General features: G+C 51.0%; 2 protein-coding genes and 1 long non-coding RNA gene across 3 annotated transcripts in view; 1 reads left to right on the forward strand and 2 right to left on the reverse strand.

The window, feature by feature from the left end:
* Positions 1–785: 785 nt before the first annotated feature.
* On the reverse strand, positions 786–17769 carry COPS7B (COP9 signalosome subunit 7B). The gene is made up of 7 exons (XM_056819944.1): positions 17582–17769; positions 14780–14956; positions 12598–12673; positions 11328–11416; positions 9789–9991; positions 8665–8770; positions 786–2108 (listed from the first exon to the last, which is right to left on the reverse strand). The coding sequence occupies exons 2-7, from the start codon at positions 14939–14941 to the stop codon at positions 1950–1952; spliced, it is 795 nt and encodes a 264-aa protein (XP_056675922.1). The 5' UTR covers positions 14942–14956; positions 17582–17769; the 3' UTR covers positions 786–1949.
* Positions 17770–19560: 1791 nt separating this feature from the next.
* On the reverse strand, positions 19561–23067 carry LOC130457571 (uncharacterized). Its single transcript, XR_008916889.1, has 2 exons — positions 22931–23067; positions 19561–20066 (listed from the first exon to the last, which is right to left on the reverse strand). It is a non-coding gene; the product is annotated as an uncharacterized LOC130457571 (long non-coding RNA).
* PDE6D (phosphodiesterase 6D) overlaps positions 22844–25774 on the forward strand; it is a 60069-nt gene continuing 57138 nt past the window's right edge. The window contains exon 1 of the mRNA XM_056819945.1: positions 22844–23423. Within this exon, the coding sequence (XP_056675923.1) occupies positions 23374–23423 (50 nt within the window). The 5' untranslated portion in view covers positions 22844–23373. The remainder of the gene's footprint in view (positions 23424–25774) is intronic.

Consider the following 25774-nt stretch of genomic DNA (forward strand, 5'->3'; position numbering starts at 1 on the left):
ATATAGCATTTAGCTGGCACTTTTAAGGCTACAGTTATATGTGTATCCAGATTTAAAAATCCACATTTGGAACCTGGACTGAGCTTCAGTGGAGTGCCAACCGTACTATCTATCAATGGATTCCCCAAGGCAGCCCTCCAACCCAGAACATGAAGTCTTTAACATGTCTAACTTGGAACAAGTCAACTCCTTGCTGAGCTGCTAAGGCCCCAAGTTTCTCTCTTTCTAGATTCGGTCAGGCAGTGCTAATGGAATTCATTATTTATGGAGAGGGGGAATAAGGTACCACCTAACCACCACAGAGTGTAGAGAAGCTTCAGCAAGATGAGCCCCTAAAATCTGGGAAAGCAATGAGGTACAGCTGAGGGTCAGCACTGAACTCATTCGAGGCTCCAGGAACAAGAGCAAACCCACGTAGGGGAGAAAGTTTGTGAATGCAAGAAGAGCAGTCAGCGAACTGGAGAAAACTCAGAGATGGAGTTCCTATTTCACACGGGGTTCGGCATGTGCCTTTCTCTGGGCCTCCAAGGAAATGCTGGCGGTAAATGTCTGTGTAAGGAATCTAAGACATCTGCTCTAGAAAATCCAGAGGAGCTTTCCAGGTTCAGGGGGAACCTCAGAGGCTGCCTGCTGAGTGCAATGCCCATTTTCTCACACGCTAAGGACATGCACAACCTGTCCAGGTCCTCACTCACTGGTCAGTGGTAAATGGCTGCTGGACATCCTCCCGGTGAGAAATTTCCCTGAACTACACAAGTCCCACCCCCAAACCATGAGTGCTCGAGTACATTAAATTGGCATTTTTATTTTTTTTCTAAAGTGTGCTTTTTTTCCTCCATTTGAGCTGTTGTTTCAGCATCAGGTCACAATCCCCACCTCCCATTTTTGAAAAAACAAAACCCTCCAACTAGGTGTGAATCACCCGCTGTTGCTCGGTAACAAATGTCAACAAAGGAAAAAAAAAGAAAAAACGTTGAAATGTCTTAGAATCAAAACCTGTACAAAAAAATTAAAATACAACCTGAAACAGTTCAAGTTCAGAAATGCTAGTCAAGTCCATTTCCTTTGCCAGAATGCCCCTGTCAAAGGGTGTTGGGCCAACCGCTGCCAAGTGAGGAGAAAGAGTGGGCAGGAGGCACAGCAGCAAATCCTCCAGATGGGGCCCTCCACCCCGGCCCCACTCTCCCACCCAGGACCATGTCCCGTGGAATTAGAAGATCTCAGGAGGGGAGGCAGTTGAGCGGTGGCAGCCCTGCGCTAGACAAAGGAGGCCTGAGAAGTCGGGGGCAGCAGGGTGCCAACAGGGAGCATGCCACCCGCAGAGGCAGCGCCTGCCACCCAGCACCACACTGAGCAGACACACAGCACCTGTCTGGTGGGGTGCCACTGCCTCCCCAGGCATCACGGGCCAGTTCTTTCCAACTGGTGAGAAACATGAACGAGGCTTAGGAGGCAAGAAACCCGGGGGTTTAGTAAACACGGCCCAGGACACATTCCTCGGCTGCTGAATCAGAGCTGCCAGCGAGGTACGGGGCAGAGAGCCCCGGCTGCAGATGGCCTGCACCACTTCTGGCACTGGGAAGGGCCTGAGGACATTTGGTGTGGCCTCAGCCGGGGGCGGGCCAAAGCGTCCTCCGACCCGGCCCCTGGAGAGGGCAGAACTCGGGCGAGGAGGGAGAAAAGTCCCTCAGGAGACGGGGAGGCTGGAGGGCAATAGGGCAGTGTCTGACACTAGGAGATGGCATCGCTGGAGCCCCTGAGTCTGAAGCGGACAACTGCAGTGAGAGAGTGGTTTAGCTAGAACCGTACCAATTGGGTCGGGGGGAGTCGATGATAGGCGGGAGACTCAGATTGCCCGGCGGGCAGCTCCAGAACCCACCAAGGGGGAGGAAGGCGGCCTCCTGCTCTCCCCCTCCCCGCCCACTGGGTGCCGGCTGCCCCCGCCTGCCCTAGTGGCGGCCGGAGACCAGACCTTTCACTTTGGACATCTTCTTGGTGGGCTGCCGCTGCTCAGCGTGGGGGGGACACTCCCGCTCCGCCAGCTGCTGCTCGATCTCTTGGGCCGAGGACGAGGCTGTGGCTTTTAACGTTTTCTTGATGTTAGTGACCTGCAGGGAGACACGAGAGATGACTGGTACCGCCAACTGGCCTCATCCCACAGCTCTGCTCGAGTCTGGCCTTACTGACGTCCCCCAGCTGGGGAACTGGAGGAGGTGACTGAGGAAGGGCCTGAGAAACAGAAAAAGATTCAGTAACAGAGAAGAGGGACGAAAAGGGCTGAAAGGAAGGAGTGGATGCTGGACATCCCAGGGGAGCCTCTTGAGGAGGTTCTCAGGACGGCCAACAGATGGGAAGCTGTGACCCAGCACTCCAAAAACACCTTCTAGCCCTCCCACAGCATCCAGTAGACACTCAAGCCTAAAGCACGTCCAGGAAGGCAGCCCTGGGTGAAGATTGGATTTAGCTATCTCCTGATTGTAACAATGAAGATGCTTAGTCTGACAAAATCAGTTAAGGATCAAGTATTCAGGAGGAGGATGGCCTTTAACAGACATGTGCAGAAACAGCTGACAGACCCCTGGGCTGTCCTAAGTCAAGCTAAGCTACCATTGGTACAAATGAGAGGCAAGAAAGTAATGTAAAGCCATCCATATATTTTGCATCACTTCCTCTCTTGGGTCTCTTTCCCTGGAGAGGTGGCTCTGGCTGGTGACTTCCTGTGAGCAGGCCACCTGGTGAGTGATAAGACTGACTCCCTTTCCCTTGGCTCTCGGGGAGGCCCCCTTGGCCAAGGCCTTGAACTCCTGCCTGGCTCAGCCTGAGCCAGAGCAGTTTAAATTAACTCTTTTCCTCTCTCTCTTTCTTAATTTCTTTCCTCTATATTAATCGAAATCACCAAAAATTTCCAGCTGACTTGGGCATTTTATGTATGGGACTTCCTTGGCAACCAAATTAATTTAGATTTTTAAGCCACAACCATAAAATTATCCTTACACCTGGGACAGTCACTCGGCATCGTCCCCAGCACCCACCGGCCCCAAATGGGCCAGCCACAAGCAGAAGAATCCTAATGCTTCCCCTGCATCCTCACCATCTGGCAAGGCAGGCCTTGGAACTGTTCTTTTCCAGACACTGACTGGTTGGCTCCCATTTTTGACAAGCCGGAGGATGCTCCCAGGCTCATTTTCCTTCCTTCCTTGCTCCCTCTCTCCCTCCCTCCTGTGGTAGAGACATGAAGAGAGAGAGAGGTTTTGCAGGACAAGCCAAGATGCAAGAACCAAGGCTGGGGACCTGTCTGTCAATCAAGAAGGTTCCAAAACGGAATGTTCCCAGGAGAGGCAGTTGCGGGGTCAGAGAGAAGAAGCAGGATGATTCTGACTCTGGTTTGGGGAGTTGAAGCTGACCAGGGGAGAAACTGGAACTTTGGTTTTGTTTCTCTCTGAGAGTTGAGCCTGACTGAAGGGGAAGAAGCTGAGAAATGATCCCAGTTAGCTTCTGTCCATTGGGTGAAGGACCCTTGTAGGGCTGGCTTGGCTTTGGGCTTTCTGATCAAGGGGAAACCTCTGCTCTCTCTGAGATATGACTGATCAAGAGTTGGAGGAAAGCCAGGCTGAAGGAGAGACTTTTCTTGGTGGCTTTGTGAAAAAGAAAGATTTTAAACAATTGTCCTCCATCCATCTCTCTGTCTCTCTGTCATTTCCATAACCCTCCTAAATTCTCTTTGTAGTTTAGGGAAACCCTCATCCCTCTTACCTCAGTTTCCCATCCTGTTATCACAATAAACCCCTTACCTGAGAAAGAAAACTAGAGTATTTTGTAGTCCACTCAGGGGGGAGGGAGGAAGCCAAAAGGCTTCCAGAAATGGGCGGTTAAGGAAGTGAGGGAGGAAGAGGAAGTATATTGATCCACTAGTCATCAGTAGGGATCAATAGGCAAACCCCAGAGCATTCCCCTGTGGCTCCATCTCTCCCTATCTCTGTAGTACCTCTACCTCCATTGTAACTAAGTACCATCAGGTGTGTCCCAATACCAGCAGCAGTTCTCTAGTCATAAGCCAGAGTATGTCAGTCACTGCAGCAACAAGTAATGGTGTCACACAGATTATCCTTTCTATTTCACTCCCTTCCTTTTGCCCTATCTTCCAACTCAGAATCAATACTGGATAGATAATGGTTCCAAGGCTGAAGTAAGGGCTAGGCAATGGGGATGAAGTGACTTGCCCAGGGTCACCCAGCTAGGAAGTATCTGAGGCCAGATTTGAATACAGAACTCTGATCTCTGTGCCCGGCTCTCCATCCTCTGAGCCACCCAGGCCTTGCACAGTAGGAATCACGTATGTGTTGGCTGAAGTGAACTGAATTTTGGGATGACTTGAGATCTGCGGCACCCAATGGGCCCCTGTAAGGGAATGAGCTCTAAGGCCACCACAAGATCTCAGAGGCTTGTCTGGAATGGCTAAGTGTCATCAACTGACCCTTTATCAGCTTTTCTCTGCCCACTCATACAAACTCTATGGATGTTCTTCCTGTCTACCCTCACTGCTGGGGAGCTCAGTGCCTTTCACCAATTTCAAAGCTTCCATCATACCCTAATTCTCCTAAATTCTCTGTTGGAGATGCCAGATGCCCAGTCCTTGTGCCGATCGTCCAGGAGAAACCCACCCAGGGAAATGTCCTTGCCTATCCATGGCAACAGTGCCAGGTCTCCTAGAAATCCCTTCTTGATAGCCCTGGGCGTGCAATTTGGTCAAAGGCTTTCTGAATGCCTGGATGGTTGCTCTATGCCCTTAGTCCCGTCTATTCACCCAGAAGGCTCTCAACAGATCAGCCAGGCATGTCTTTCCTCAAAAGTATCTTTTTCAAAGGGCTGGCTCTCTTCTTTCTGCCCCTTGTTATAGCTCATACATGTCCCCACTTCTAGAGAGCCCTGGAGCCTGGTGATGCAGAACCACAATCTGTCTCTCAAAGGTTCTTCCATCTCTCCTGGGCCTGCCTTCTGGGTCCCGCAGAGCACGTCTGATCCCTGAAGGCCACCCAACAGGCCTTCAGCCACAAGCACACCAATAATGTTCCCGCCCACCCAGTGTTTTATGACACAGCATCCAGTCCACTCCCCATCTGGACATCCTCAGGGACACACTGCAGTTCCCTAAATGGGCTGCCCAGAACTGAGCCCCAGTAAGGCAATGGTCAGCATCAGACTGATCACTGCCTTCATCCTGGGCACATCACAGACAGACTGGCCTTTTGGGCCCTGCCCTCATACTACCGGTGCAGCCCATAAAACCCCAGATCACCCCCTGGTACACCTTTCTCTGGATAACTCCATTTCTTCCACCAAAGCCCCCTGGCTCTGAGCTCTCACCCTCCTCCTCCCTCAATACCGTAGTATTCTCCATCACCCCCTGCACGCCTCAAATACTTAATGTTTAGACTGTAAGCCCTGCCGAGGTCAGGGAGCTGGTTTTAAGATTTTCTGCAACTGCCCCTGCCTATCCCAGAGCTCCAATTTGGCTCAAGTAGAACAAAGATCTTCTCTTGGGAGCCACAATATGGTGAAGAATAAATAAACCCACCTAACTCATGGCTGGAAGGGCAGAAACCCATTGGGCTTTCAGAGTACTTGGGTTTCTGAATCCTTCCCCTAGTCCAGAAGGCAGAATCCTCAAGGGACAAAGCCATGAAAGAGGAAAATATATCAGTGCCCCCAACATGAGAGTCAGGGGAAGGATGGGTGACTCCCAGAAACATCTGCTGGCCTGCTGCTGCTGCCTCTTCAAAGCTCATTTCTTTAGACTGGCTAATTCAGCATTTGTGACAACAGATTCTTGCTGGGCAAAAGTTTATCTTCACATTATCTGGGGGAAAAAAGGTGCCAAACAAATTACACTAACACTGTAAACAAGCTCAGGAAGCTGAGAGGCTGCTCAGGCCCGCTGAGAACAATTTGGTTTTCAGGGCCCTCCGCTCCACACAAACAGCAAGCTGAGTAAATGGCCTGGCCTCCTCTGGACAGGTTTGGGTTGTACCTGCATCCAGGCCAGGAAACAAGCAGCAATCTTCCCTGGTCAAGCAGCCCATCCATTTCCCTTTGCAGAATTCACTTACAAGCAGACTCTGTCCCCTTCTCCCACTCCCTATCTTCACACTGAAGCATCCTAGACAGACTTCCGCATTGACGGTCCTGAAAAGGTCTTGTCTCTCCAGCCTTGATTCAGAATCCTGTGCCCTGCTCCCTGGGGCCCCTGACTCACCCTACCTACTCTTCCCCCAACCTCTGGTACGGCCTCAAACCCTGGCTGACCCTCCAGATACCTATTGTAATAAAATATGTAAACTGACTGGGAAACTTTTACTTATTGAACTAGAGAAGACAGACTGAGTAGAAACTACTACTGATTGCAATGAGGAGGATAAACTGAGGGGAACCTGATCGAAATGAGGTAAAATTGAGGGTTTGGGGAGTCACACGTGTGTCTCTTAGTGTGTTCATCTTAAAAAGATGGAGGTCAATGGCTTTTCAAGATCTTCTTTCTTCTTCACAACTCAGCCAGATCTCTCAGCTTAAAACCCAGAAAGAAACAAAGTTCAAAGTCTCTAAGTTTCCTCCTGGCCAGCTCAACTCTCATATAGACCACCAACTCAAAAGCTTCTCCCCGATCAGCTTCCACTGCTCTGAGCCAGAGACATAGTCCAAAAACCAAGTCAGCCTCACAAAAGTCTCTCAGCCAGCTTTCAACCTCCAGAGAGCAAGTGTGTCTCCCAGTCAGACCTAGAGACCAAGAGCCCCTCTCAGCTCCCACTGCTCAGAGCCAGAGAGACAGAGACTCAGTTCAAAAGTCCAGTTTCTCCTCCCAGTGTGGCCAGCCAAAAGCCTCCAGGGAAAAAAGTGACTTCCAGCCAGAGACAGAGACCAAAAAAGCCCCCTCCCCTGTCAGCTCAACTGCCACCAACCGGGGACATTTCGTTGGAATCCTGGGTTTTGCCTTTTAGAGCTAGCTAGCTCTCCAGTCCTGCATCTTGGTCCACAGGGCCTGCAAAAATCTCTCTTCCTAGCTCTATCACGCTGCCCCCGAGGCCCTAGAAATCCCCCTGTTGCTGCTGCTGCAGCCACTTTAGCCTGTGCCAGACTATGTTGGGTGAGCTCTCCCCAAATGTTATCCCAACGGCATCAAGCTACCACTGTGTTCATCTCGGCCTTTCCCCTAGACCAGTCTCAATCTCTACGGTTCCTGGCCACGGACAGCCCTCGTCTAGGCCTTTCAGGGCCTCCTTGGTGAAATGGAAGCACCTCTGACTCCACAGCTGATAGTGCTTCAGGAGCTCCGGCGCCCATTTCCCATCACTGCTCCCGAGGCGGTGCCAGGACAGTCCTCGGACAGCGGACACAGAACCCCCTGCTGGGCCTCTGCTCTGAGCCCTTCCAGTCCCAAAGGCCCCAATGAACCAGTTGGAGAGGATGACAGAGAAGGCAGCTAGGTATACCACAGCACTTCTCAGAATGATTCTGACACCGCTCCTCTGCTCATTAAAGCATGCAAGCAGTAGGATCTCCATGCTACAAAGCAGAAGCAGAGCCAAGGGGGTCTCCTGGAAGCTCTGCCTCATCATCTCCTCCTCCCCCCACAGCCCACGGGCTAAATCACCTTTTCTATAGCTGCAAGAAGCTTCCCAGGTGTCAGAGAAACAATAGACATAAACTTGGACAGACTTTGAGTAATATAGTTGGGCAAAACGGCCTGTCATACTATGCTCTATGAGGTCACAGAGCCAAACATGACTTAACAACAACATAGCATTAATTTCTTCTTCTGAAAACTATCTGTTAAAATTGTTTGATCATTCATCAACTGGTGAATAACTCATATTGTAATAAAGTTGACTCGGTTATCTATATATTTGAGAACTGAGTTCTTTGTCAGGGAAGAAAAATTTCCTGCCATTTTTCACACATCCTCAGTTTTCTGATTTCAGATTAATCTTGGATGAACTGGTTTTGCTTGAGCATTTAAAAAATGTAATTAAAAAAAAAAAAGAAGCTTCCCAGGTGCTTGGGCTGCACATACCCCAAGAAGAGGCCGAGTTCATATCGAGTTTACAGCAGGTGCTGGCTCAGCAGTGCCCAAAGCACCCCTGAATCCCTCGTCTCCTTCCCTTCTCCCGGGGGAGGGCTAGCTACCATCTACAGGTCTTTCCTCACCACCCTATTCCCTTGGCTGCTAGGGCCTTCCCACTCTACCTCCACTCCCCAAGGATGCTGTATGTCTCCCTTGATTGAATCCAAGCTCCCCAAGGGCAGGGACAGTTCATTTTTGTTTCTGTCTCCCCAACACCAAGCACTGTGCCTGGCACCCAAAAAATGTTTGTTGATTGACTGTGGAAAGGTTCGGACCTACCCTCTGAGAACAGGGTCAATTCTGAGCCAGCATGGAGGAAGCTTCCCGACAGGGTCTCATGTCCTAAAAGAACCCACAGCCCAATCCCCCAACACCTATTTTCACTCTGACCTGCGTCTCCATCTGTAAATGGCAACAACAACCCCCACCTCCCAAAGGTCCAAGGGCTAGAGCAGGGGCCACTGTCACTCTTCCAATTACGGATTGGAGGAGCCCGAAGAGGACAAGGGTCAGGGTGCTTCCACTCCCCCACCGCGGTCTACACCTACCTCGGCCTCCACCTGCTGCTGAGTGCGGCTGAAGTTCTCCTTATACTGGTTGGCTCTCAGTACTTGCTGCTCGATCCCTAAGAGAACAGCTTCACAACCATCACACCTGCAGGGGGAGGGGACAGCCAGTGCGTGTCATGTCTAAGGACTCCCTTCCCCATCGGCCCCAGCTGGGTGCCGCCCACACCAGCAAAAGCTCGACCCCCGGCGCCAGTGGGGTGGGGGCATCAGGAGAGGCACGACGCTCCAGGGACTCTCTGGAGGGGCACTGCAGGGACCATCTGTGTCAGAGGCTTCAAGCAGCTGCGTGTTACTCCTCAGACCCACAGCGCCGCTAGCAGCCCACCTCATGTCTCGCGAAGCCACAGCTTGGACAGGCTGTTTCCCAGAAGCCCGTGGAGCCCCGGCTCCCTGCCCAGACTGCCCTGGCTCTCCCGCCCTTCTCCTTGGAGTCAACGTGGTCCAGCAGCCAGTAAGTACAAGGTGTGTTTGTGCACATGCGGGTAGTACAGATAGAGAACGGATACTCCAGCAGGGAGAAACACGGCCCAAGCCGGACTCCCAGCCCACAGGTGTACGGACGCCGGCCCCGTGGACACTCTCTCGAATGTGGTGCGTCTCACAGTCAGGGCCGGGGAGGCGCCAAGCCCAAAGGGGGGCGGGCCCCCTGGCCCAAGCACCAGACACGTAGGTGTCTCCAGGCCACATTGAGTCCAACCAGGGCACGACAATCTCCCATTTCCCCACTCAACACTCCTGCCCCAACCTTCCTGACCCCCCATTTTCCACAGGTGCACACTGAAGGGAGATGGGAGCGCGCCCCTGTGCTCACCATTCCCTGGCTGGCCAACCTGGAGCACGTTGGGCCACGGGGTCTAGGCAGGGGCCTTAGCTAGAGCAGCACTCAGATGAGAAAGGCCTCACGGCCCAGGCTGGCTGGGACAGGCCCCAAACACTCCCTCTCAACTGAATGATAGCAGCTGAGGAGCCCAGAAACTCCAGAAGGCCAAAGGGCTCTGTGGCCCAGGTGGGAAGACAATGACTCCTTCAGGAGGTGCCCCTTTCCTGGAGGGAAAGCTGCCCTCCCTGCCCATTAGCTGCCCCCACGTCTGCCCCTGCCTCACCACTCCTGCAATGTCTTGACCAGGCTGTTGATGTCCTTCTTTTGGATATCTCGGCCGATACAAAAATCTACTTCAAGAAGCTGGTTGCGCTGGTCCAGCTTGCCCTGAATAATGTCCGTGTAGACGGCTTCAATGATGAGGTCTTCGAGCTCCCGAAGATTCCGCATCTCGAGGTCCTTCAGCAGCACCGAGTAGGGTATACACTGCCAATAAAGTCGTGCCCTATTTTAGGAACCCAGCGCCCAGGAGGCCCAGCAAACACAGTGGACAGACAGGCCTTCAAGGGATGGCCAGTTAATAGGCCGATGACAACCTAGGCAAGAAGAGAAGGGAAAAGATCTCCTTCCCACCAGTCAAAACCAAATCAGAACAGAAATCTTTGCCTCTGAGGCCTCCGTCTCTCTGACCTACAGCACAGGGGAATGGAGAGGGAAGGTACGAGCCTTGATTTGGGAAGGCCTGCATTCAAATACTGCCTCAGATCCTTACTGGCTGTTGGATGCTGGCCAAGTCCTTCAACTTCTCTGTGTCTGTTTCTGACTCAATGGCTCCTAAGGGCCCTCCTAGCTCGACCCATGACACTGTGCCTTTCCCTGTGCTTCATGGGGGGACTCTAGGGCAAGGCCTTCCATCTCCCTATAACTTATCTGTGTGAACAATGGAGGGGAAAGGCCAAGAACACCCCCCTAGAGTTGCCAGAGTTCTGGGAAGCTGGTGAGCTCTGCATCTAATCAACCACAGGCACAAGTGAGGAGAGGGCTCTGATGAAGACAAGGACGCAGACAATTCAGTGTGTCTGTGGGAGACATCCTGGGCGTCTCCTCCAGAGCCACAAAGAGTTGTGCCCTCCCAAGTGCTGCATCAAAGCCACTGTCCCCAGAGTCAGGGCCTTGGGTTGGGATTTCCTTCTTGCAGCCTCTGTTTCTTTCTCTGTAAAAACAGAGGCCTCCCCCCCAGCTCAGCCACCTTCTTGGGCATTTCCTTTGGCATTTTACAGCTTATCCAGAATCTTCCCAAGTCAGGAGCTTCTAGAAAACTGGGGGTGGGGCAGGGGGAAGGATCAAATTCCAGTCCCTGAAGGTCAGAGACAAAGAGTCAACATCCAGGAAGACCAGAGAGCCACAAGCAGCAACATCACTACCTCTAAATAACGGGGGGGGGGGGGGGGGGCACCAGGGTCAGGGATGACAGTTTTCTGGCCTCTCTCTAAGCAGAAGCTCTACCAGTAAGGCCAAGCTCAATAATGGAAACACAGAGATAAACTCATTCATATGGCCATCTAAGAAAGAAATCAAGATGTTCTGCTGAGAGCTCCTGCAAGGAGAGGATATTTTAACTGTCAACTTCTTTGGAGGAGACGGGAGAGAGGAAGGGGAGAAGGGAGGGAGGGAAAGAAGCTACCTCACTACAGGTGTCTGCCTCCCAGAGGGAAGAAAGGAGACAGCCCCAATAGCTGCACATGGATGAAGTGGGTTGGCAAGCTTTCAAGGCTACCTAAATGCTGATTTTGACTTATTTAGAAAAAACTTGGGCCTGTACCTTCATTCTTGCTGCCAAGCTCACAATGGTCAGATGCTTCAGCTTGTTCTTCTGGGCTGTAGTGAGTTCTGGCAGGCTCTCCTTGTTGGCTACTCAGGCCCACCCAGCCCCCACACAAAAGAAAGAACAAAAGTGAGATGTCCCTTTGGGAGTAAGAGATTCCAGACTCCCAACCATATTTCCAACTGACTGACTGCAGTCATCTGCTGGCTACTGATACTTAGACAGAAAGTAAGGGGGTTTTTAAATGACCATTGCAATCGATATTAACAAATAACCTAATCAAATAATAAGTAGCCAAATAAAATCTTAAAATTAAAACTTTGTACAGAGCTAAATTTGAGAGAGTGTGCCAATCTGAGAGGCAGGAGAGTGGAGTGGACAGAGCCGGGCCATGAAGCCAGGAAGGTCCAGGGTCAAGCAGGCCCCTCAGCAAGTTGTGCGCCCTCAGGATCAAAGGCAGCTCTCTAGGACTAGATGTCAGTTAGAGAGAAGCACTTGTGAAGGGAGCTCCCTACACTGATAAAAGGAGGGATTTAGACACACACCCTCGAGCTTGAGCACACAAATGTGTGCAGGTGCAAGCGCGCACATACATCTCTACCTTTAAAAAAACAAAAACAATTTTAGAACAATCTCCATCTATGTGCCAACCCCCTCCCCTCTCAGACCTTGTGTTGCCCGGCTCGGTCTCCTGGGAATTTCTAGACACCCCATAATTTCATGACAGGAAGAGGCCATGGCTTATTCAGCCAGCTCTCCCACAGACTGGCTCTGGGGCCCAGTGGGAAGAAGGGATTGTTCATACCAATAAAACAACTCAGAGACTTCCTCAGAGAGGTCCCCTGAGTCTTTGGGTCTATATAACATCATTCCAGCCCTGGGATCCTCAGTGCCTTCAGCTCATGTACATCTTAAACAAGTTCCTGCCAAATTACTCTGAGGATCTGCAGACCCATCAGCAGTGCTACCAATGTAGAGGAGCACCAATTTTCTCTTACTCTGAATTTTATACATAATAAGCTATGGAGCACATGCGGTCTCCTCTAATATTACGTCTCTGTACCCCAGTGCATACAGTAGGTGTTTAACAAATGCACGCTCAATATTTCTCCTGGAGAAGATGAGAATGACCCTAACCCTCTTCGACCTATTTGGAAACTGAGGCACACACAAGAAGTAGGCACAAGAGCTAAGAAGTTCCCACCCTCGTCTTGTGAATGTGGCTCCCCCTGCCCCCCAGGCCTCAGAAAGGCTCCGTCCAACTTACCTATGTAATCTGGGTATGTTCCATAGGCAAACAGGCTCAGCAACTGAAAATAAGCAGCATTAGCGCCCTCTGCAAGCTGAAGAAGAAGGGAAGTTCATGAAAAACAAGGCAGCAGCTGCCTCCTGGCCCTGGCTGTGCCTGCATTTGGTCAGGGGTAGGAGGGAAAGTGCCCTGCGGCCCTCTCTATTCCCCTCGCACACACCCAAGTAGCCACTTTATAGACTGCCTCCTCCCCCCCACCCCCCCACCCCCATTAAATGACAGCTTATTAGATTTCTCAGACCTATTAACACAGAAATGAGGACTGGCAGCTCCCATCCTGACCTTTTAGCTCAGCAGACTGCTCTGCACTGCCTCTTCCAATCACTTCCCCCCAGGGTTGAACGAAAGCTCATGAGAACCTTCAAGCTAAGGGGCTGGGCCCATCGTTCCCCATCCTTCTCCCTCTGCCCTCTGGACCTCAAGGAGCCAATCAGCACTGGCACAGGGAGCTGAAGAGGCCAAATGGGGCAGGAAGGACATACAGCTGGGGCCAAGGGACAAGTTTATAAAACTGGAAGCCACCGTCTCCTGTCCTAGTAATGCTCATTGCCTCCCCAAGAACTGCTGAGACCCTCAGGAGACCATAAGTACTCATGAGCTTAGGGATGTTTGGGACATGTATGTCCTCTTTGCCCAGCCATGGTATCATCTCGTCCCCAATGCCTGTGGTAGGCAAACACCCCCCAAACCCCCTCTTCTGTGTTCTAAGTCAGTCCCCCCCCCACCCCCAGCAGTGACAGCTCAAAGTAATACTGTCATTCCCCAAATTCCATCCTCAAAAAGGTCTATTGGATCAATCCTGAGACTCTAAGAGGTAATTTAGGGGCACCAGCTGCCATGGTAACTAAGCATTTGTCTTTTGCTTTTGAGAAGTTCTAAGTGATTCATTTGAAAACAGAGAATGGAGAAGAAGGAACATGGTTGGTACCCCGGGGGAATCGGAGTTATAAGACCTGGAACCCCAGCTCTCCTCCCATGTCCTGAAATCCCTGAATCAGAGGGAAAAAGACCCTCAAGAGGAGGTCTGTCCCAGCTACCTGCTTTCCCCAAAGCTTTCCAAAGCAGGCTCTCTATTCTCTTCTTTATAAGCTCTGGGAGCACAGTTTCCCTAAGAGTCCCAAACAATCCTGGCCAACAACACTCTCCTGGCAGTGACTTAACCTGCTTCTCTTTGTGCAAGCTCCCAAAGCCACAGAAATCGCTTGCTGGGAAATCCAGGAAGCAAGAGAAGAATGAAGGAGGAGATGGGAGACCCACAACACCTTCTGGGGACAGGTGAAGTTTAAAGATCTTGGATGTGAAAAGGCTTTGGACCCATAAAGAACTTGTCAGGGGCTAGAATACTAGGGTGGGGTAGGGGGGTGCTGCATGGCTAACCCTCTCCATACTTCACCCCCAACACCAACCAGGATTGTTATGAGAAAGTTGTGATGCAAACCAGGGTGCTTAGGGGACTAATTTTGCTCTGGATTGATCAAGGCCTCAGAGCAGTTTCCAGGGTTTCAGCAAAAAGTCCCCCAGACCCCATCCTAAAAAGCCAACTTCTCATCTCTTTGCTGCGGCTGCTCTCAGGCAGCTTCCTGCCCACTTTTTAACAACCCTGGGAACAAAGACTTCCACTTGAGGGGACTGGAATGAGTTATTCATAAGAAGATTTTGTTTGGATTCTCAGGCTCTGAAGATGCCCAAGTGCCTGCATCAGGGTCCCAGGATGAAGGAGTGGCCAGCCCAGACCAACTTGTACTGAAGAGCAACCTCAAAACTGAGTTCCCCTCTGCCTTCTTTCCTCAATGTTCCACAACACCGACAAGAAGACAGCCTAGCCTTTCTAATTGATTTTCCCCATATTTGGTTACTTCACTGACTCTTCTCTCCAGCCTCCCAGTTCCTCCACCTAATTTTTCTTCTAACCAAACTGTAACTTGTTTTTCCCATGACCAAAATCAATCAGACATGTGGTCCTCCCAAGGAGCTCCCCAATGAAATGTTGAAAGAGCTTTATCTCCTGTTCCTTCTCATCCATCCCAGAATCCTCCCAATCTCCACTGGAGTCCTTGGAGGGTATGAATCTAGAGGTCCTGGGGAAAGGGGAAGAGTTCAACGGTCCAGATGGCGCTTGCTTGCTCACTGGCTCACTCACCTCCTGCACGTTGGACAGCTCCAGTAGCTCTCCAAAGACATATACTCCGGGAGCCTCTAGGACCTGACTTATGAGAGCGGTGAGGGCTGAGCCGCTGGTGCCTTTGGCTAATAAAATGAACTGCTCCAGGAGGTTACAGGAAGGTTTCTGTTCGCCTGCCATTTTACAGCCAATGTGCTAGTCAAAAAAATAATCAGATCAGTCAACCTTCCCCCTCTTTAAGTATCAAAATACCATGTCTGGCTTTTGACAGTATTTTTATAGCACCTATGATAAAAGCAAGTTATATAGCTCAGGAACAAGCTAGTACTCTGTTATATAGGACCTGCCCAGATTGGAGGAAATATGTTCATTCTGAGAACTTTAAGTTCACTTAATAAAAGCTTCTCAATTGCCAGTCAACAGGCATAAAGGGATTGGCCAGCTTTCCAAGTTCTTGGACTGTTCAGGATTCTTTGAGTGAAAATGTAGATCATCAAAAAACAAGCAGTGTCTGAGGAGCTGCTTCCTGGCAGGCCAGCAGAGACAGTCAAGATTAAGCCTTGAGCCTCCAGCCTCTCACTGAAATGATCACCTCACTACCTACAATTATGTTAGTCTCAAATGTGTTGCCAGGGTTCCTGAGCACAGCCACAGATGGAGCAGCCAAGATAAACTAAAGGAGCCTGCTTCTTCTCTTCAACCAAACCAAACTGTCAAATGTAAAGGTGTCCTTTGACTTCGCTAGATCAGCTCAAATAGATGGGAAATGATCATTTTCAAAGATAGCCAGTCACAACAAAAGTCACCTAAAACCAGGTACAGACTACCATGGCCCTCTGGACCCCTTCAAATCTGTGCTCCAGCAGCAGACCCAGGGGCTAGGGATGGGGAGGAAGAGTGAGGCTTAGAAGTCAGCAGAGATCTGTGTGGGTGATAGAAGGCAGAGTTTAGGACAAGACTGATGTGCAAGGAAAGATCAGACTATTTGGAAGGCAAGAAATATATATGGAATTGTTAGTTAAAATGCATTTATTGAGAACCCAGTGTAGAAGTCCATACAAGAAGGGATTTCTTTCTCAAAACATTACATTTTGGAAAAGGTGTGAAGGAAGCGTGGCCAAACAAGAGTAAGGGGATATTTCTTCTGATACTCGGCCAAACAAGAGATTAAGTATGAACATTTAAAGCACTACAGAAGTGGGATGTCAGTGGGACCAATGCATTACTTATAAGACTCTCTTATGCGTTAACATCAAAAGGGAAAGAAACAAAAAACGGGGGGGGGGGGGGGGGTAGCATATGAACATATAAAGGACTGTAAGCAGTTCAAGAAAAGGAAGATTCAAAAGTCTTCCAAAAGAATTTTTGCAAAATAGAGAATTCCTATTAGAAATACTAGAAATTTCTATTCTACCAAAGAGAAATTATGTGGATGGAGGAGAGTGTTAGTGAGGAAGTATGTTGGGGAGATGATTTGAAGGGAGTTTGGAAAGGGGGATGGTGGGGCAGGGCTCAATCCTTTTCCTACGGAGAAGCTGAGTAAAAAACAACTGGGATCTCTACCCCCAAGGTGGAATGGAAGGAACAGAGAAAGAACAACTGAAGGTAAGGGGCTGAGAGAGGGACCTGGGAATGGGAAAGTGGGGGTGAGGGAGGGTGGGAGAAAGACTCTCTGATTAGAGGAAGGAGGCAGGAATGTAAGTTCTTCCAAGGCAGAAACTGTACTTGCTTTTAGGTTTTTTGTCTTTGGATGGCTGGCTGGCTGGCAGGCAGGCAGGCAGATAGCTGATGGTTGTTAGGTTGGGTACTACATTTCATGACCTCGGGGACCCTACTGTCCATGGAGCTGTCTTGGCAAAGTTACTGAGCTGGTTTGCTGTCAACTTCTCCAGTGGATTAAGGCAAACAGAGATTAAGTGACTGGCCCCATGTCACACAGCTAATGAGTATCTAAGAGTAGATTTGATCTCGGGTTTTCCTGACTCCAGGCCTAGAGCTCAGTGCACTATAGTGTCCCCTAACTGCCCAATTAGCTCCTACCAGGTACCAGGCCATGGGTGAAGTACAGAAGCTACAATTCTCAAGCAGCTCAGTGTCAAATGGGAAAATGGTAGGTGCTTAATAAATGTTTGTTAAGTTGACTGTTAGGGCAAGGAATGGATGAGAAGAAAAGGAACTTAGGAGCCAAGGAGAAATTACATCTTCCAGAGTGGAAGGAAGCAGAGGAGAGAATTAAGGAGGGAGCTGGGGAGTGAACTACACCATGCCAGGGGAACTAGAGAGAAGCTGGGAGAGGGGGGAGGGGAATGTCTGAGTCCTGAGGATGGAAAGGGGTCAAATGGGGAGGAGAGACATGGGGTCTTGGGGGGAGGGGTGGAGAAGTTGTTGGGAGAGGGGCAGAGGGAGGAGGGGAAGGCGGAGAAGGGAAGGGGCAAGGGGAATAGGAGCGAAGGAGAGGGGAAAGAAGGGAGAAGTGGAAGAAGGGGGACGAAGAGGGGGTTAGAGAGGGGTAGCAAGGTGGGGGAGAGGAAAGAGGAGGGGAGGGAAGGAAGAGGAGTAGGTGTGAGAGGGGGCGACATAGAGGGAGGGAGAAGAGGTGCGGCGAGGAGAGAAGGGGGGAGCAAGAGGGAGAGAGAAGAGGGGAAGAGACAGAGAAGGGGAAGGGGGAAGGAGGGGGGAAGGAGGGAGGAAGGAGGGGGGAAGGGCGGCCTCCGCGGGGGCGGGGCTCGCCCCCTCCCCTCACTCCCCGGGGGGCGCCTCCGCCACCCACTCCAGCCCTAGGCCCCCTGGCTTCCCCGGGACTTCCCCGTCTGCTCGTACCTGCCTCCGCTGCCAAGGCTCCGTTTCCTCTGCCGCCGCTCCGTCCGTCCGCTCCCGGCGCCTCCCCGCGGGTTGTCAGGCGGCCATCATCGCTTCGCGGTCCGCCGCTCATCTAACTCCGCCGGGCCGTCGCTCTCCGCCGTCCCTCGGAAACCTAGGTCCTTGGTTTTAGGTTCCGGTCGCAGCACGCGGGTTCCGGCAGCCGTAGGCGCATGCGCAGTCTCTCCCGGCCGGGTCCGAGAGCGCTTCACCCCCCGCAGACCGACTCCACGGGCCACAGGCCTTCCCGCTCTGCGCGTGCGCGGCCTCGGCCCAGCCAGACAAAAGCCTTCCATGTGTTCATGCTGGCGGATGTACCCTACTCCACCCTTTATGTCTCCTGAACTCCACTTGGGTTTCCCCCACCTTCTCCCCCTACCTCCTGGCCCTTTTTCCTACTTCGCATAGGGCCCCCTCAAGCAGATTTCCATCCCCTGCACTCCCCCCCATGTTTCCCTGCTATGCCTTCCCCCCTGCAGATTTCACTACTTTGCCCAGGATTCCCCCCATGCAGATTTCCCTGTCCTCCCCCCCATTTCCCTGCTACACACAGGGCTCCCCCATGCAGATTTCCCTGTCCTCCCCCCCATTTCCCTGCTACACACAGGGCTCCCCCCATGCAGATTTCCCTGTCCCCCCATTTCCCTGCTACACACAGGGCTCCCCATACAGATTTCCCTGTCCCCCCCATTTCCCTGCTACACACAGGGCTCCCCCCATGCAGATTTCCCTGTCCTCTCCCCCCATTTCCCTACTACACACAGGGCTCCCCCATACAGATTTCCCTGTCCCCCCCATTTCCCTACTACACACAGGGCTCCCCCATACAGATTTCCCTGTCCCCCCCCATTTCCCTGCTACACACAGGGCTCCCCCATACAGATTTCCCTGTCCTCCTCCCCCCATTTCCCTGCTACACACAGGGCTCCCCCATACAGATTTCCCTGTCCTCCCCCCCATTTCCCTACTACACACAGGGCTCCCCCATACAGATTTCCCTGTCCCCCCCATTTCCCTGCTACACACAGGGCTCCCCCATACAGATTTCCCTGTCCTCCTCCCCCCATTTCCCTACTACACACAGGGCTCCCCCATACAGATTTCCCTGTCCTCCTCCCTCCATTTCCCTGCTACACACAGGGCTCCCCCATACAGATTTCCCTGTCCTCCCCCCCATTTCCCTACTACACACAGGGCTCCCCCATACAGATTTCCCTGTCCCCCCCATTTCCCTGCTACACACAGGGCTCCCCCATACAGATTTCCCTGTCCCCCCCATTTCCCTGCTACACACAGGGCTCCCCCATACAGATTTCCCTGAACTGCACACAGGCTCCCACACCTACACCAACACCACCATCTGCCTCAATCCTCAACCCAGACTACAACTCCAGGAGCTAGAGGGGACCTCAGAGCCTATCCAGGCCTGACCCTGGCTGAACTGATCTGGCTAAAAGATGCCCTGCTGGTGGCCATCCATTCTCCCCTAGGGGAGGGGGCCCAAAGCCCATTCTCCTTCAGTGCAGGTGATGAAAAGTTTGTTTTCATAGGAGCAAAGGCATTAAGGCTAGAAGAAAAGGGAGACATGGGCTCATCCCCTCCTGCCCACCCCCAGTTATTTCATAGATGTGAAAGAAAGGAAGGGATTGGCCCAAGATCAGCCAGGTGATTCGGGCACTTCCTTAGGGTGCTGCCTAGCCTGTCAAAACTTCCTTAGACAGCCCATTGACCTTCCCATTTCTGGGGACATTTCTCCCTCCGGACCTCAAAACTTTCAGCTTGACTGACCAGATACTCATTTTCTTCTATGTAAGGCTCAGCCTTTACCCTCATCCCACTAAAAGGCAGGGATCAAGTGCGGCCGGATCTCAACGGAGTCGGTCCATTAGAGATATAGCCGGAGGGAACAGGACCGCCGGGCTCCATCTAGACCAAAAGGCTGGGATTCTTTAAGGGCTCCATTTCTCTGCCATGAGGTCAGTATTCGGATTAATGGATGAACCATGTAGAGCAGCTCCGAGTTAGTCATGGCCAGCCAAGCCTCTCAGAAGGAATCATTTGGGTAGGAAGAAGGAACGAAACCCAACTTCAGTCTTCCTCCTTGGAAGAAGAGAGCTCCACTCAACTGCGGAGGCCCAGAAGATTGGGGCACTGGCGGCTTCCCAGGGGACGTCGGTGGCTCGGGCAGTAAGCAGAGTGGGGGTAGATTGGCTCCTGAGCCAAGGCAGATTGGAGCTCCACAAGAAGCTGGCAGAAAATCTTGATCAAATTCAATGGGAAATTCACCAGTGCCCATGAGTTAACGAGATTAGACCGTCTTTCTGGTTGTGGGTGGAAAGCAGCAAAGAGGCCCCCACAAGTGAAAGGGGCTGCCTCAGGAAATGGGAGACTTCCTCTCCCTCCAAGGCTGTCAAAGGGCTTGCTGAAAGGGGCAGGAAGAGAACATCTGTGTAAGAAATACAAATAAAAATCAGTGAGATCAAATAGGGCGATGAGGCACCCACTAACTGTTGGGAAGACCTGAGAGAAAACCCCGGGAACCAATAAAAGGCCCCCGAAGACCTCAATGAAGCCAGAGAGGGCTCAGGGGCAGTTTATTCCTCAGCAAATCCTTGATGTGTGGCCACACTCTGTGTTGTAAAGGGTATGGCTGACAAACCTGAATAAAATAACAGTTTGGTGACGATAAGAGTCCATAAGGACCACCGGGGTCCCTGCAGACTCCGAGCTTCACGGTATAAATTAGATGGGTCGTTGGCTATACAGGGTGTCCCAAAGGTCTTAGTGCGCTTAGAAGCTGCTGTCGGTGAAAGAGGAAGGCAGCTGGGGTACAGGGTTTCCAGTAAATATCATGCAATCTGATAAACATTTATTAAGTGCTTATGTGCCAGGGCTGGAGCTAAATGCTAGAACTATAAATAAGAAAGTCCTGGCCATTAAAGAGTTTACAATCTAAGGAGGAAAAACAAGCCACCAAAGGAAGCTGAGTTAGGATTTGAGGGCAGTTCCATAGGCTTCTGGGAGCAGATGGCTCAGTGGATAAAGTACCCCGCCTGGAGGCAGGAAGACTCATCCTCCTGGGTTCAAATCAGACCTCCAGCACTTATTAGCTGTGTGACCCTGGGCAAGTCACTTCACTCTGTTTCTTCATCTGTCCAATGAGCTGGAGAAGGAAATGGCAAACCACTCCCAGATCTGTACCAAGAAAACCAAAACCCTAAATGGGATCACAAAGAGCCAGATAGGACTGAAAAAACTGGACAACAGCCACGACATGAGCTTCTGAGGCCTCTTTAAATGAAGGCTTTGGGAGGAGATGTTTTGCTCAGTACTTTAATCAGAGGTTCAGAGGCTACAGATGAGGCATGACTAGCAATGCTGATAGGATGTCTTTGATGATGTTTCCTGGAGTCACAGAAGCCACATAGCAAGTGAGGCTTTGCTTGGGGTTATGACTCCTGTGTGAATTGTTGCTGTGGTCACAGCTGTTTGCTACGACTGTCCTCAGGAGCGCCCCTGGGAGACTATTTTTATGCACTTTGCTCTGTGGTCCGGTGGCTGTGCGCTCCAGGAGAGAAGGGATGGACGTTTTGTTTTTTGGACAATAGGTATTTAATAAATGCTTGTGGACTTGTTCACTTGGTATGGGCTGATGTGTATTTGTTGCTTTTTTTGCAGATGATTTTGTGAGGGACAAAATTCCAAACTTGAAGGGGAATGTTTTGACCTGTCAGGGTTTGAGTTGGCTACTTTACTGAGGGGTCTAAGTAGCTAAAGAAAGTGGAAATTGTATTTCTTCTCAGCTCAGGTGACTGAACTGATGCCTAGTTTCTTTTAAGATATCCAAAATCCATCCTACTAGCAGGAAACCTTTCCCAGACACTCTTTAATTCTAGTGTCCTTCCTCTGTTATTTCCTTTATCCTGTATAGTAGGATCTTAATAAATGTTTATTGATTGATTGAAAGAAAAAACCTAGCTGTATTGTGGGGAACATGGAGAAAATGGCAGTCCTTATCCTTTACTTCAGCTGGTTATGACTGGCACCCATTTCTAAGTTGTTGTTTTTTTTTAATTCTGTAAAAGATTACATTTGATTGATCTCGTTTTCTTTCTCCCAATAAAGGCCTGAGGTTGATCCTTTCCTGTGCATTTCCTCAGGACCCTTTGTCTACCCCAAGAGGGCACAGGCCAGCTCTGAGAGCCAAGTGATCTTTCTTTGTGCTGAGCTAGGAAAGTGGCCCTTCAGGCCATGCTTAGAGTTTTCTCTTTCCAACCAGGGGCATCATCACAGCCATCAAAAGCTTTCTAATTACATTTACAAGGACAGAATGACCATCAGTCCAGATCTGCATTCTGCCCTATCAGACCCTAGGCCTAACCTTTTGCCACACTTAGAAATAGCATTATATGCAAAGGAGATAGGAAGATTTGGGAAGGGAAACACTAGCAGCCCAGATAATAATAGCCAAGAATTTATGCAGCCAACTTGGGTTTGCAAAACTGGTTAACAATAGGTGTCATCTCATTGGGTCCTTACAATAACCTTAGGAGGGAGGAACTATTATGATTCGTGTTTAACAGCTGGGGAAACTGAGGCAGAGGTAAAGTGACTTGCCCAGGATCACACACATCGAGAAGGTGCTGAGGCTGAATTTAGAACTAGACAATGGTTCATGTAGAAGGTGGTGCCTGAACTTGGCCTTTAAGACATTCAAGAGAGGGCAGCTGGGTATCACAGTGGATAGAGAGCCAGACCTAGACAGGAGGTGTTGGGTTCAAATGTGGCCTCAGACACGTCCTAGCGGTGCGACCCTGGGCAAGTCACTTAACCTCCACTGCAGAGACCTTACCATTCTTCTGCCTTGGAACAAATACATTAAGAGGAAAGGGAGCCAGTAAAGTCTATTGAGGAGAGTGACGGGGCCTTGGAGAGGAGGGTGGAAGAGGGAAGAAGAAAAGGACAGAGAGGAAAGAAGAGAAGAGAGATAAAGGGGGGGAAGAGAGACACTGAGAGGGGCAGTGACTGGGACAGGGAGAGATGTCGACCCACAGACAGCTCGAGAGAGACGCTGGAGCCACACGCGGTTGGATGTTTACGAATGAGTCCACGCGAGTACCCCCACACGAGATTCTAACTTAGGGAACCAGCTTGCGAGGCATCATGGGACTCGTAGTTCCGGGGCTTCTGGCAGAGGCCTCTGCGGACTCCAAAATGCGCGGCATGCTGGGACTTGTAGTCCCCACGCTCACATCTCGAAGCAAAGCCTCGAGGCAGCCGGCAGAAGAAACTTCTCTTATTGGCCCTCACCCGCTGCAAGCGCGCTCTGGACCTCAACGCGAGCGGAAAAGATTGACCCGAGGAAGCTCCCGTCTCAGCCGGGTGGGGATGATGACGACCGGGAGACGGTCCTCCGAGAGGGGGACGCTCCTCCTTCCCCCGCCGGAGCCGCTCCATTTCCTATTGGTAGGCTGAGATGCCCGTCCTTCCAGAGAGGCCGCCCTCGGCAGGATCGCGGCTTCCCATTGGCCGGCGGAGTGGAGGGCGGGCGGGAGTGGGGGAGGGGGCGGAGACCGCTGCCGCCTCAGTCGCCGCCGCCTCTTCAGCCGAGAATCCCGCTCCGGCCCCGGCCCCGGCCCCGGCCCGGCTCCGGCTTCCTACTCGCTGCTGCCACCACCGCTGCCGCCCCCGGGCTGTCCGCTGCAGGTGACTAGCTCCGGGACAGCGCCGCCCGGAGCCGCCGGCGCCGCGTCATGTCCACCGAGGACGAGCGGGCCCGGGAGATCCTGAGGGGCTTCAAGCTGTATCCACCCGCGGGGCCGCCCTGCCACGGCTGGGGGAAAGGGAGGCGGGGCTGGGAGAGCGGGAGGGAAAGGGGGCTCCTTGGTGAGGGGGCGGTGATGGGGACCCCTTGGGGGTTGGGGTCGGGAAGGGTGCCTGCAGCCTTGGGGAGGGGGCGTGGGGGATCGGAGCCCCATCAGGTCCTCGAAGAACAGCCCCGAACACTCGGGGCTTGGGGTACACCCGGGTGCACTCGTGGGGCAGACCCTGGAGGACTCGGGGCGTGTGGAGGACCTGAGCACACTCAGGCGTGAGGCACACTTGGGGTTTGGGGCACACCCTGGTAATTCGGCTTGTGGGGAGACCCTGACGGTCGGGGCTTAGGGTACACCCTGGCTCACTAGGGCCCACGGGCAAACAAACCCTGGGGTACACCTTGGCCCGCCCAAGGTGTGGGGCCGACCATGGCACACTCTTGTGGAAGAGACTGGTGCACTTGGAGCAGATGGTACACTAGTGCACTCGAAGCATGGAGTACACTCTGGCACTCAGGCCCATGGGAAGGCAGAGTCTGGGGTACATCGTGGCCCACCCGGGTATGGGCCAAACCCAGGACTGTCTTATACCTCTCTGATGCCTTCCTAGTGGGTATCAGTAAGTATATTCCTTCCTCTTCTCATTTTCACTTGTGATTTTCCCCCCAGTGCTGGAGTGGAAATGACAGAGAAAGAGGGATTGAATAAGCCAAGCTAATTGTGGCCTTGCCTTTGTTTCTCTTTTTAGCACCAAAGTTTCTTCTTTCTTTAAATCCCACTATAGGACTCGTAATCTTGGTGTGCTTGGCATTTGCAGAAACTTTGGGTTAAGGTAGGATCTAGGCGCTGCCCCTGGTTCATTTCTTGCTTCCTCTTTGGGGGCCTGCTGTAGTGCCCTGCAGCTTCTGGAGGGAGATGTCAAATATGGAAATGGTTTCTCTTGCATTTTTATTGTGCTTTCCCTTAATGAGCTTTTCCCAGTTTTGTTACAGTTATTTTGCTTCCAGGGCAATGTCAATTTAGAAGTATTGTCACCCAAATAGGAAAAGTTTGCATCCTCTATTCCTTTCTTCTCTCTTGTTCATACCAATTCTGGTCCCTTCAATTTTCTTTCAGTTCAGACGACCCCAAACAAATAATGATAAAATAGACCATTTCTCCAAGTGCTCTTGCAGTTAAAGCATAGTCATTACCCGAGGGCTCGCTATATGGTGCCAGTTACACTTTCCTCTCCAGAGGTTTGGGGACATACATAGGGAATGCTTTCTCAGCAGTCTTTCATAGTTTCAAAAAGCCAATTTTCTCTTGTCTCAGTCACTTTGTAAGTAGCAACTTATCGAATACAAAATACCAGAAAGGCACAAGGAGCTTTGTGGGTGAGACCGGAAATGTAAGGGGGACAGAAGTACTTTGTTTTGCTGCTTTTTGTGAAAATACCCGATCACTTTGCTTACTTCCCCCTTATGAAAAAATTTTCAGCCTTCTGTAGTGAAGGCTGGTAACTTGGGTTGACTACTTATTACATCTTTTCTCTAAATTGGATTAAAAAAATAATCACCATCTTCCATGGTAGATTTTTACTGGTGGCCAGTGGCAAGCTTCTGGTTTTTTCCACCCCTATGACTGCATTATTTCTGTTTTCCCTCAGTAATACTGGGAATGGTCTTTGAACACCTATGCAGCTTTCAGGAAAGAGGTAACCAATTATCAAGGGTGTCTTCGCTAAGGTAGTGAGCAGTTTAATTTTTGTCTTGTTTAGTTTAATGTTACCAAAAATCAGAAAGTTATCTGTTGGTGGTTTATGAGCAAAGCAGGAAGTAAGAACAAGCTTTTCTCTATCAATTTCTATTCTTGAGAAGACTGAAGAATAAGGAGACAAGATATAAATGTAGGGATTGGTAAGAATTCAGAACGTGTGGCAGTCTTCTAGATAAGAAAGTGAATTTGTCAGTCCAGTGGTGATGTGAATGGGAGGCAGCCTTGCAAGTGATGTGGGCCTACATTGAATAAATTCAAGGAAAGATAACATAGAAAAATAGTAGGGGGGCGGGGCGAGGAAGACAGCTGTACCTCAGTTGGATAGAGAGCCAGACCTGTAGATGAGAGGTCCTGGGTTCAAATGTGGCCTCAGATACTTTCTGGGCAAGTCACAACCCCCATTGCTTAGCCCTTACCACTTTGCTGTCTTAAAACAAATACATAGTATTGAGTCTAAGACAGAAGGTAAATGTTTTAAAAAAATGAAAGATTATTGGAACAATTGATCAAATTCCCTCCAATGCATTCTTTTATCTAGTGATGACTGGTGCATGATGGCTGAGGAGGAAAAACTAGGTAG

The sequence above is a fragment of the Monodelphis domestica genome, chromosome 2, assembly GCF_027887165.1.
Source record: "Monodelphis domestica isolate mMonDom1 chromosome 2, mMonDom1.pri, whole genome shotgun sequence".
Classification (NCBI taxonomy): Eukaryota; Metazoa; Chordata; class Mammalia; order Didelphimorphia; family Didelphidae; genus Monodelphis; species Monodelphis domestica.